Source organism: Lipotes vexillifer, unplaced genomic scaffold (genome assembly GCF_000442215.2).
Source record: "Lipotes vexillifer unplaced genomic scaffold, Lipotes_vexillifer_v1.1 scaffold1223, whole genome shotgun sequence".
Lineage (NCBI taxonomy): Eukaryota > Metazoa > Chordata > Mammalia > Artiodactyla > Lipotidae > Lipotes > Lipotes vexillifer.
In genome coordinates, this window is record NW_006795957.1 from 503,750 (window position 1) to 513,947 (window position 10,198).

General features: G+C 53.9%; 1 protein-coding gene across 2 annotated transcripts in view; it reads right to left on the minus strand.

Annotated features, from left to right (window-relative positions):
* Window positions 1-9,995, minus strand: part of BRSK1 (BR serine/threonine kinase 1) — a 26,595-nt gene extending 16,600 nt beyond the window's left edge. The window contains exons 1-10 of one of the 2 annotated variants that reach the window (XM_007468013.1): window positions 9,884-9,995; window positions 9,385-9,442; window positions 7,806-7,900; window positions 7,632-7,717; window positions 5,494-5,634; window positions 2,503-2,619; window positions 2,386-2,419; window positions 2,231-2,299; window positions 672-818; window positions 112-143 (exon numbers count right to left, since the gene is read on the minus strand). In XM_007468013.1, the coding sequence (XP_007468075.1) occupies window positions 112-143; window positions 672-818; window positions 2,231-2,299; window positions 2,386-2,419; window positions 2,503-2,619; window positions 5,494-5,634; window positions 7,632-7,717; window positions 7,806-7,811 (632 nt within the window). In that variant the 5' untranslated portion in view covers window positions 7,812-7,900; window positions 9,385-9,442; window positions 9,884-9,995. Of the gene's footprint in view, window positions 1-111; window positions 144-671; window positions 819-2,230; window positions 2,300-2,385; window positions 2,420-2,502; window positions 2,620-5,493; window positions 5,635-7,631; window positions 7,718-7,805; window positions 7,901-9,384; window positions 9,794-9,883 lie in introns of those variants that run through there. The other variant, XM_007468012.1, reaches the window with a different exon arrangement.
* Window positions 9,996-10,198: the final 203 nt, after the last annotated feature.

Consider the following 10,198-nt stretch of genomic DNA (forward strand, 5'->3'; position numbering starts at 1 on the left):
CAAGCCCCTCGTCATCCCGCCCCGTAGCCGGCTCTCCTGCTTTGGAACCCACGATATTTGGGGTCCTCTCCCTCCGCCAGGGACCCAGGTGTCCAGTTCCCCCATACTCACAGGTACCAGGGATGTTTCTGAATTTGCTCCAGCTGTGAGGGGCGTGGGTCGTAGAGAAGCAGAAGTGAGATCGTTTGAACACAGTAGGCACGCAGTGAAAGTAGACTGGGTGATGTTGGGGGTCCCTAACGTGGCCCCTCCCCTCGCCCCAACCAAGGGCAGTACGACAGCAAGACAGCTCGTCTCCCCCTAGTGGCGGCTGTGCGGCGCATTCTGACTACCCCGGACCGGCCGGGGTACAGGTCCCGCATGCGCAGTGACAACCTGCCCCCCCCACCCCGCCGCTCCGCTCCGCCTCGGAAGGGCCGGTAAGCGCATGCGCACTCCGTGTGGGGTGTGTGTGGTGTGTGGTGTGTGGTGTGTGTGTGTGTGTGTGTGTGTGTGTCTGTCTGTCTGGGGGCAGGTGGGCAGGACTCCAGGGCCAGGGCTCAGCCAGCGATGCCCCTCCCAGCCGTCACCCCAGGGACTGACGGGCAGGTCTAGAAATCCATCCTCATGACTCCCCTAGGGATTCTGTCCCCACCACCCACTGTCCCTCCATCCCCGCCCCCCCAACTCACGCTGAGCCTTTTCTCCGGCTCCACTTCGATCATCCCCCTCAGGAGGCTCTGGCAGTCTGGAGGGATGAAGTGGGGCATGTGGAAGACGCCTCGTTTCACCTTCTCCAGCAGCTGGCGGAGGTTGTCATCGTCGAAGGGCAGAGCCCCCTGTGTGAGGAATAACAGACCCCTCACACACAGAGCTTACGAGAGCTTATTCCAGGCGAATGCCTAAGCGCCTCACACGCATTGACACATTTAGTCCTCACTGCAAGCCCCAAGAGGTAGGGAGCTATTACTATCTCCACTTTGCAGGTGGGGAAGCTGAGGCACGGAGCCATCCAGCAATTTGCCCAAGACCATCTAGCTCTGAGTGGCGGAGCAGGGATTTGACAATGGGCAGTCTGGCTCCAGCGCCTAAGAGGCTGGGGCCGCAGCTTGGAGGCTGTCCTTTAAAAACATGCTTCTCCCAGGGAGTTCCCTGGTGGCCCAGTGGTTAGAATTCTAGGCTTTCACTGACATGGCCCAGGTTCAATCCCTGGTCTGGGAACTAAGATCCCACAAACTGTGGCACAGTAAATAAATAAATTTAAAAAAATGAAAACATGCTTCTCCCTAGTTTCAGGAGGGGTAATCTTCATTCATTTAAAAAAAGTGAGCGTCCATTACAGGTCAAGGATCTAGGAGTGAACAAAGCAAGCCCTTGCCCTCCTACAGTTCACACCCCAGAGTGGGAGAGGCTGGTGAGGGAGCTCTATAGTGATGGAGTGATTGAGGTGACACTGGAGCACAGACTAGTATGAGAGAGGCCTATGGGAATCTGGGAGTGTAGCAAGTTGAGTGGTGTGCCCCCAAAATTCATGTCTACCAGAACCTCAGAATATGACCCTGTTTACAAATAGGGTCTCTGCAGATATAATTCATTGAGGATCTGGAGGTGAAATCATCCAGGCATTAGGGCGGGCCCTAAATCCAATGCTTTGAAGAGGAGGGGAAATCACAGAGAGATATCCCTCAAGGAGTTACACACACAATGACAACTCTGTTAGCTGCCAGGAAGGAGATAGCCTACCACAAGGAAATCTGACCACATGCGGGGAGTGAAGGGGGCCAGGGTAGCCTTCCTGGAAGGGCGACAATTGAACTGGGAGCTAAAAGAAGTCTAGTATTAACCAGGTGAGCAACCGGGCTGGGAGGGATGGAAAAGCAGGTGCAAAGGCCCTGTGGTAGGAGCTGGGCTGATATTCCCCAGTCTGGTTCTACTAATCATTACAGTACTGTAATCAGGATCACTTAGTAAACAGCCACTTTCCCAAGCGCTCCAAGTCCTCCTGGCTGCCCCATCCCTTTCCGGGGGACCCGCCTGGGCTATCTCACAGTTCTGTGACTGAACAGTTAGCTCCAGGCACAGAGAGGGGTGCCCCCAGGATTTTGCTCTGTTGGTGAATACCCCCACCTTCCTGGTACCAGCTAAATATTTGGGAAACAACCCCTGAGGTGAGGATGGAAGTAAATGTTCTGTGCTTCCACCAGGCAGGACTGTTCTAGAAAGGGGGCAGGAGAGGTGAGGAGCGCCGTACCACAAGCAGGGCGAAGAGGATGACTCCACAGCTCCACATGTCCGCCCGGCGGCCATCGTACTTTTCCCCCTGGAAGGGAGAAGGGCCAGCCATGACGTTCATCTCTCCCAGGTTCCTTCAGCTCCTCTCCCGCCCCCCACCTGCCCCTCACTCACCTTAATCACCTCTGGGCATGCATAGTGAGGGGACCTGAGAGAGAGAGAGGTGGTATGAGCTTCTGGCCGGCTTCTGACAACCCTCCCTGGGGCGTAGGAGGCCGGGCCCCCACTCACCCACAGCTGGTCTCCAGGAGGCTGTCCCCCACCTGCAGGGACGCCATGCCGAAGTCCGCGATGCGGATGTTGTTTTTCTCATCCAGAAGCAGGTTCTCAGGCTTCAGGTCTCTGTGGCTGAGACAGGACGGTGGGACTCAGGCCTCTGCCCTCTTCCCGGAAGCTAAGGCCCCATTCACTATTCTCAGAGGGGGACATGTCTGGAAAATTCTAATTAGGGACGTTTTCAAGCATGCCCCAAGGTTGGAACGAGAATATAGGAAGCCCCCATGTATCCACCCACTAGCTTCACCCATTATCAATTCAGGGCAAATCTTTTCTTATCTCTATTCCTACATATGCTCTCCTTCCTCGACTGGACGATTTTGCAGGAGACCCCACACAGCGTATCATTTTATCCACAAATATTTGAATATGTGTGAAGTGAGATATTTTGAGGTAAGCAGGCAGATGATACTGAGCTGGTTCTTGGAAAACATTCAAATATTTCAATACTGAATAATAAAAAAGAAATACTGCCACCCCAAGCCCATCACTGGTCCCCCACCCCACCCCGGGGACAAACTCCTCAGAATGTAAGGGTTAATGTCTGGGGGAGGTGGGGCGGAAGATTCTACAGTTTCCCTGGGAAGTGGTCCTTAACTGGGTCATACTTGTTAAATCTGTTGACTATCGCCCCCTGGAGGCCAGTGTTTTTAATGTCAGAGTCTAGACAAGGTGTTGACAAGTTAAATGGGCTGCCTTTTCATCACCAAGCTTTACTCCCAGGTCTCAGCCCCTCCACCCTGATCCCCATCCCAGAGAGGGAGGTGTGCAAACAGATGAGGCTGAAAGATGAACTGGAGGCATCTATTTTGCACCTTAATTAATCATTAAAATGCTGCATATTGAATATCTTGTTTTGAGAGCTGAAAGCAATTCAGTGAGGAAAGGAATATCTTTTCATATGGACTTTTTTTTTTTCTTCTTTTGCGGTACGCGGGCCTCTCACTGTTGTGGCCTCTCCCGTTGCGGAGCACAGGCTCCAGACACGCAGGCTCAGCGGCCATGGCTCACGGGCCTAGCCGCTCCGCGCGGCATGTGGGATCTTCCCGGACCGGGGCACGAACCTGTGTCCCCTGCATCGGCAGGCAGACTCTCAACCACTGCGCCACCAGGGAAGCCCTTATATGGATGTTTATAGGCAAAAAAAAAAATGACCCTCAACCTTTACCCCCACACCATATACAAAAATTAATTCAAAATGGATCTCAGGCCTAAATGCAAGAGTGAAAACTATACAACTACTAGAAGAAAACACAGGAGGAAACCTTTGTGACCTTGAGCTGGGCGAATTTTTTTTTTTTTTTTTTTTGGCTGCACCACGCAACAGGCGGGATCTTAGTTCCCCGCCAGGGATTGAACCCGTGCCCCCAGCAGTGGAAGTGTGGTGTCTTAATCACTGGACTGCCAGGGAAGTTCCTGGGCAAATATTTCTTAAATAGGAAAGCAAAAGCATGAATTGTACAAGGAAAAAAATCAACAAACTGGAATTCATCAAAATGTAACACTTTTGCTTTTCACAGGATATTGTTATAAAAATGTAAAGCATGTCACAAACTGGGAGAAATCACTTGAAAAATGTACATTTGATAAAAGATTTGTTCTTAGGATAAGTAACTCTTAGGAGTTATTCCTAGAATTATCCCTTGTCGTGGAATAAAGAACTCTTATAACTCAGGAACAGAAAGACAAATAACTCAATTAAAAATGGGCAAAGGATCTGAACAGATGTTTCTCCTAGGAAGATATACAAATGGCCAATAAGCACATGAAAAGATGTTCTACATCATGAGCCATCACGGAAATGCACATCAAAACCACAATGAGATACCACTTTACACCCACTAGCATAGGTATAATCAAAAAGTCAGATAACAACAAGTGTTGGCAAGAGATTGGAACCCTCAGAGACTGCTGGTAGGGATGTTGAATGATACAGCTGCTTTGAAAAATGGTCTGGCACTTCTTTAAAAGGCTAAACATAGAGTTCTCATAATTCCCTGGTGGTCCAGGGGTTAGGATTCCGTGCTGTCACTGCTGAGGGTCTGTGTTCAATCTCTGGTTGGGGAACTAAAATCCCACAAGCCACACGATGTGGCCAAAAAATAAAAAAATAAAATAAAGAGTTCCCATGTGACCCAACAATTCGAATCCTAGGTATATACCCAAGAGAATTGAAAACATAGGCACACGCCAAAACTTGTATGTGAATGTTCATATGTCCATATTATTCATAATAGACAGAAAGAAGAAACAACCAAAATGTCCATCAACTGGTGAATGGATAAATAAAACATGACCTATCCATACAATGGAATATTACTCAGTCATGAAAAGGAATGAGGTGTTGATACATACTACAACGTGGATGAACCTTGAAAACATTTTGCTAAGTGAAAGAAGCCAGCCACAAAAAGACTACATATAGTATGATTCCATTGATAGGAAATGTCTAGAATAGGTAAATCCGCAGAGACAGAATATAGATTAGTGGTTACCCAGGGCTGGGGGTGGGGCAAGGTGACTGCTTAGTGGATACAGGGTAGTGATTTTTGGGGTGATGAAAATGTTCTAAAATTAGGTAGTAGTGATGCACAACATTGTGAACATATTAAAAACTACTGAATTGTACGCTTTAAAGGGGTGAATTTTATGATGTGTGAGGGTTTTTTTGTTTTGTTTTTTGGCCGTGCCGTGGGGCTTGTGGGATCTTAGTTCCCCAACCAGGGATCGAAACCATGCCCCCTGCAGTGGAAGCGCACAGTCCTAACCAATGGACCACCAGGGAATTCCCTATGATGCGAGAGTTACATCCCAATTTTGAAAAAGGGATAAAAGATTTATTTGGGGGCTGCAGGACTCTGGCTTCCAGTCAGCCTGCTATGTGCTCCCAAGGGCCTGCCATCTGGGCAGTGCTCATTCCGGCCTCCCCTCAAGCTGCCCCCTCACCAGATGGAGTAGCTATGGCAGAAGTCCAGCGCCGACACGATCTGGCGGAAGAACTTCCGGGCCTCCTTGGGGGTCAGTCTCCCCTTTTTCACCAGGTAGTCGAACAGCTCACCTCCAGACACGTGCTCCAGAACCAGGTACCTGGGGGACATGGAGGAGGCAGAGGGCTGGAAGGGGCATGTGGAGGACCGAAGAGACTGGTCTCCATCTTCCAAAAGCATAAGACCTCAATCCCATTGGCCCCTGGAGGCAGAGAATCCCAATTCTCATGAGTCCCTGGGAGGAGGAGGCTCCAGTTCCCATTAGCCTCTGGGAAGCAGAAACTCAATTCCCATTAGCCCTGGTCAGCATGTCAGTTTCAGGGGTCAACACTTTGACTAGTTGTCCTCAGGAGATAAGGCAATTCCATTACCACCTGGAGGTCAGAGATCCTAATTCTCATAGGCCCCTAGGAAATAAAGCCCTGTACTTCCATCAGCCTCTGGGAAGCCAAAGTTCGCATTCTTATTAGTTTCTGGGATGCAGATAATGGAATTTTAATCTATTTTTGGATAATGATATTTGCAGTGTGTACCAAATGAACAGTCAACATCTGTGAGCTAAAGCCTACAACTCCCATCAGCCCCTGGGAGGTAAAGACTCCAATTCCCATCAGTCCTTGAGAGAAAGAGACACTAATTCCCATCAGCCTCTGGGAAGCCAAAATTCAATTTCCATCAGCCCTGGGCAGCACAGACTCCCATGTCAACTTCAGGAGTATTAATACTTTGACTCCTAGTTGTTTCAGGAGATAAGGCAACTCCATTAGCACTTGGAGGAGACCCCCAATTCTCACAGGACTTTGGGAAACAAAGACCCCCACCCCAACCCCTACCTACTCCCATTACCCCCTGGGAAGCCAAGCCTCTTATTCCCATAAGCCTCCGGGATGAAGAAACTTGAATTCTCATTAACTCTTGTCAAAAACGATTGCCTTGTGCACCAGTCTAAGTCAATCTCTGTGAAGTAAAAGACTACAATTCCCTTCAGCTCCTGAGAGGTTAAAAACTCCCAACTCCCATAAGCCTCTGGGACATAGAGACTTCTAATTCCCATCAGCCACCTGGATTCTAAACACTCCAAATCCCATCAGGCTCTGGGAGGCTAAACCTCTAATTCCCATCAGCCCCTGGAAAACAAAAGCTCAATTTCTATGAGCTCTTGGAAAACTGAGATTCCTCTGTGAAGCACAAACTCCCATGGGCCCTCCCTCCCCACAAGGATGGTGGAGTGAGAGTGATAGCTCCACGAATCAGGGACAATGGCCCCTCCCTGCCGCCACACCTGGGGAAGCCTGAGGACTACAATTCCCATGAGTACCTGGGGCTGGCCAGCCTCCTTCCTAGGGAAATCCACCCTAGCATCTGATGGGTGCTGGAGTTGGTTCATCCTGGGGACTGTCTGGTGGGGGAAGGGGGTTGTCCCCTCTCTCGCTGCCCAGTCCAGCTGTCCCTTGGGTCACCAGAGTCCAGACAAAGGTCTATTGTCTGGAGTCCGGACAGCTGGACCCCACCCCCACCCTAAGGCGGGTAATCAACTTTGAGATACAGACTTAGAACTCCCAGGAGACCATTGTTGGGGTGTCCAGTCATAGCACCCAGAGTTATGCTGGGGGATGAAGGGAGCCTCCAATGCTCCAGAGAGGGGGTTTGGGAAGAGGCCTGGGGCTTTGCTAGGCCCCATTGCCCTAGCAAATAGGAAAGGGATCTGCCCTTAGCAAATTGGGTCTGGCTGAGGGCATCAAGATGATCCAGTATCGAGTGTTCCCTGCAGCGCAGTAGGGCAAGGGACTGGGGCTGGAGAGGAAGGGGGAGGATCAGCCTGTGTCCCCCACTCGGGATGGCTCAGGCTTAGCTGTCCTGTTGCTGGGGCACAATCGGCCTGTAGCGTCAGGCCAGCTCAGTGTGGGAACAAGGAGTGTTATGAGTGTGTGTGTGGGGGGGGTTGTCCTTGGGCAGTAAGGAAGGGACTGGGCCTTCAGAGGCCCAGCCAGGAGAGCTCAAGTTTCCCCAGGCCCCTCCACGCCTTGTTTCTGGAAATGTCCCCCGCTAGGAACTTGGGGAGGGCGCATGGGGGGCTGGGTGTCTATAAATACCTACAAATATTTCTTGTTCTCGTAGACGTCGTGGAGCTTGAGGACATGTGGGTGCTCAATGAGCTTCAGGATGGCAATCTCCCGCTCCACCTGGGGGAAAAGGAATGGAGGTCAGCCTTGCCTCCCTCCCTGGCCCCAGCCCCAAAGGGTCCCCTCTTCCCCCAGCACACAGACACACCTTCATCAGCACCGACTCGGACAGCTTCTCCCGGTTCACGATCTTGATGGCAACCTTCTGGCCCGTGATGCAGTGGACCCCGAGTTTAACCAGACCTGGGGGATCGGGATTGAAAATGTGGGGTGCGCTCCCAGGGCATTCTCCCCACCTCTGGCTCCTAAGCCCCCCTTGCCACACCGTTTCCTCTTTCTTCCCCTGCTGGCTGTTTAACAGTGGCCTGAATCACTCTCACCTGAACGCCTGGGGGCTGACAGCCGCCATTCCCACCAAACGCAATTCTCTTCCGGCTCCCTGTTGCCCAATTCTGTTCCTTCTGATTGTCCGTCCACCTACCTGCCTCCCCCTCCCTCCACAGCTACCCTCGATTTAAGTTCCTCTCTCCACAGTCTTGCCTCATTGAATCTCCGTAGTTTTGTCTCCTCCAATCTGCCTCCTTCAAACAAACCTCTCTCTCTCTCAACCCATCAATCACTTCCTTGAATTCTTTGCCCTTTAATCTTCTGGAGACACCATGTCTCCCAAGGAATATAATCTTACGATTGCCCCCTTCCCAGACCATCCTCCTCCACCTCCTCTCAAACCCTGACCTCTTAATCCCCTTCTTTGACCTTCTTTTAATAGCAGCTGTAGCTGGAAGCATGCACACCCCAAGGGTATCCCCACTCCCCAAGGGTAAGCCCCAAAGCCACAGATCCAGGAGTCCAAGCCCCCAGCCCCTCTTCCCTCAGACCCCCAAGTCCAGGCCCATGGCCCCTTCCTCCCCCATAACTCAGGAATTCAGGTCAGCAACACCTTCACACTTTTTGCACTAGGATATGGAGTCTGATCCTCTCCCAGCCTTGACCCTCAGCTTCATAGAGATCCTGGACCCAATCCTGAACCTCGTACCCAGAACACAGGTGTTCAGCTCCTGTCTTACGCCCACCCACCTCCCACCTGGCAGGAAAGAGGTTACAGAGGTTTAGCAACAGTGAAAGATGACCCCCCCCAATCCACAGCCACTCCTGAGGGATTTGCCACTTGCATCGACCTTTCCACCTCTCCATTCCTGGTCCCCACATTGAGCCAGCATGCTGGAGAAGGGGCAGAATGCTGTAGACCTCATCGCCCCAGCTTCAGTCCCCCTGTAACCCCAACAGAGGCCCTCCTAGGCCAGAGGACAGTGCAGAGAGAAGCAGCTTCCTGAGGCGCACCCCCATCCCAGCACCTCACCCCGGCCTGCGGCTGTACTGCACCAAGGACCTCAGCTCCCGGCCCAGACCCTGGCTGCAGGCCGAGGTCCCTTTCCCACTGTGGCTCGGACCCCCCCAACCTCTGTCCCCAAAGGGTGGGAGCCTCTGGGCCCCAGCACCTCCTCCCAGGAGTCCAGGCCCCCAGCTTCCTTCTCCCCAGGACCCCAGAGTCTGAGCCCTCACCCCGCTCCATCCTAGACACCCGGCAGTCTGGACCCCAAGTCCCTTCCCTGTGAGGGACTCAGGGGTCTGAGCGGCCAGCCCTCGCCCTTTGAATACCCATGAGTCCCACCCTCTGCCCCTATCTCCCCTCGCCCCCGCGCCAGGTGTCCCCTCCTCTGACTCACCTGTCTGTCCTTTGCCCAGCGTCTTCTCCAGCCGATAGGGGCCCACATATTGGGCGTGCTGGGGTGGGTGTGGGTGTGCGTGCGGGAGGTGGTAGGCAGGGGAGCCCCCGCCCCCCTCCTTGCCCCCGGACATGATGCCCTTGGTCCCGGCCCGACCGGCCCCCCGGCCGCCCCCCCTGCGGCCGGTCGCCCCGTCCCTCCGGTGGGGGCCGGCGACCGCTCCGTCCCGGCCCCCCCGGCTGCCCCCCACCTCTCCGGGGGTCCCCAGGGGGCTGGGCTGGCCCCCCCCCCAGCCGGCGGGCCCCGGAGCTGGGGGGGGGGGGGCTGGCCCGGGGGGGGCAGGGGCCCCGGGAGTCAGCATGGCCCGGGGGGGCTGCGCGGCCCCCCCTCCCCAGCCCGTCCCTGGCCGGCCCCCCCCTGCCTGCGCCTCCCCCCGCCGGGGGGGTCTGAGGTGCGGGCCGGCGGATGCTGCAGGCCGAGGGCCCCCCCGCCCCCCCACGCGCCCTCTCTCCTCCGCCTCCTCCTCCTCTCCGCCTCCCCCCCGCCACCTCGTCCTTTCTCTCCCGCACGCTGACATCACCATCCGGGGACTCCGGGCCCTTCCCCAAAGTTAACCCTTTCGGAGGGGGGAGGGAGGAGCGGGGGCAGGGGGCGGGCCTGGGAGATGGAGGGATGGAGAGGAAGTGGGAGGATGCTAGGAGGGATGGAGGGATGCAGGAGAGACGATGGAGGGACGGAGATGCGGAGCAAACAGGCAGGGGCTGAGGGGGAGCCACACAAAGGGAGATGAAGTCTGACAGGAGTCAGGGAAAGA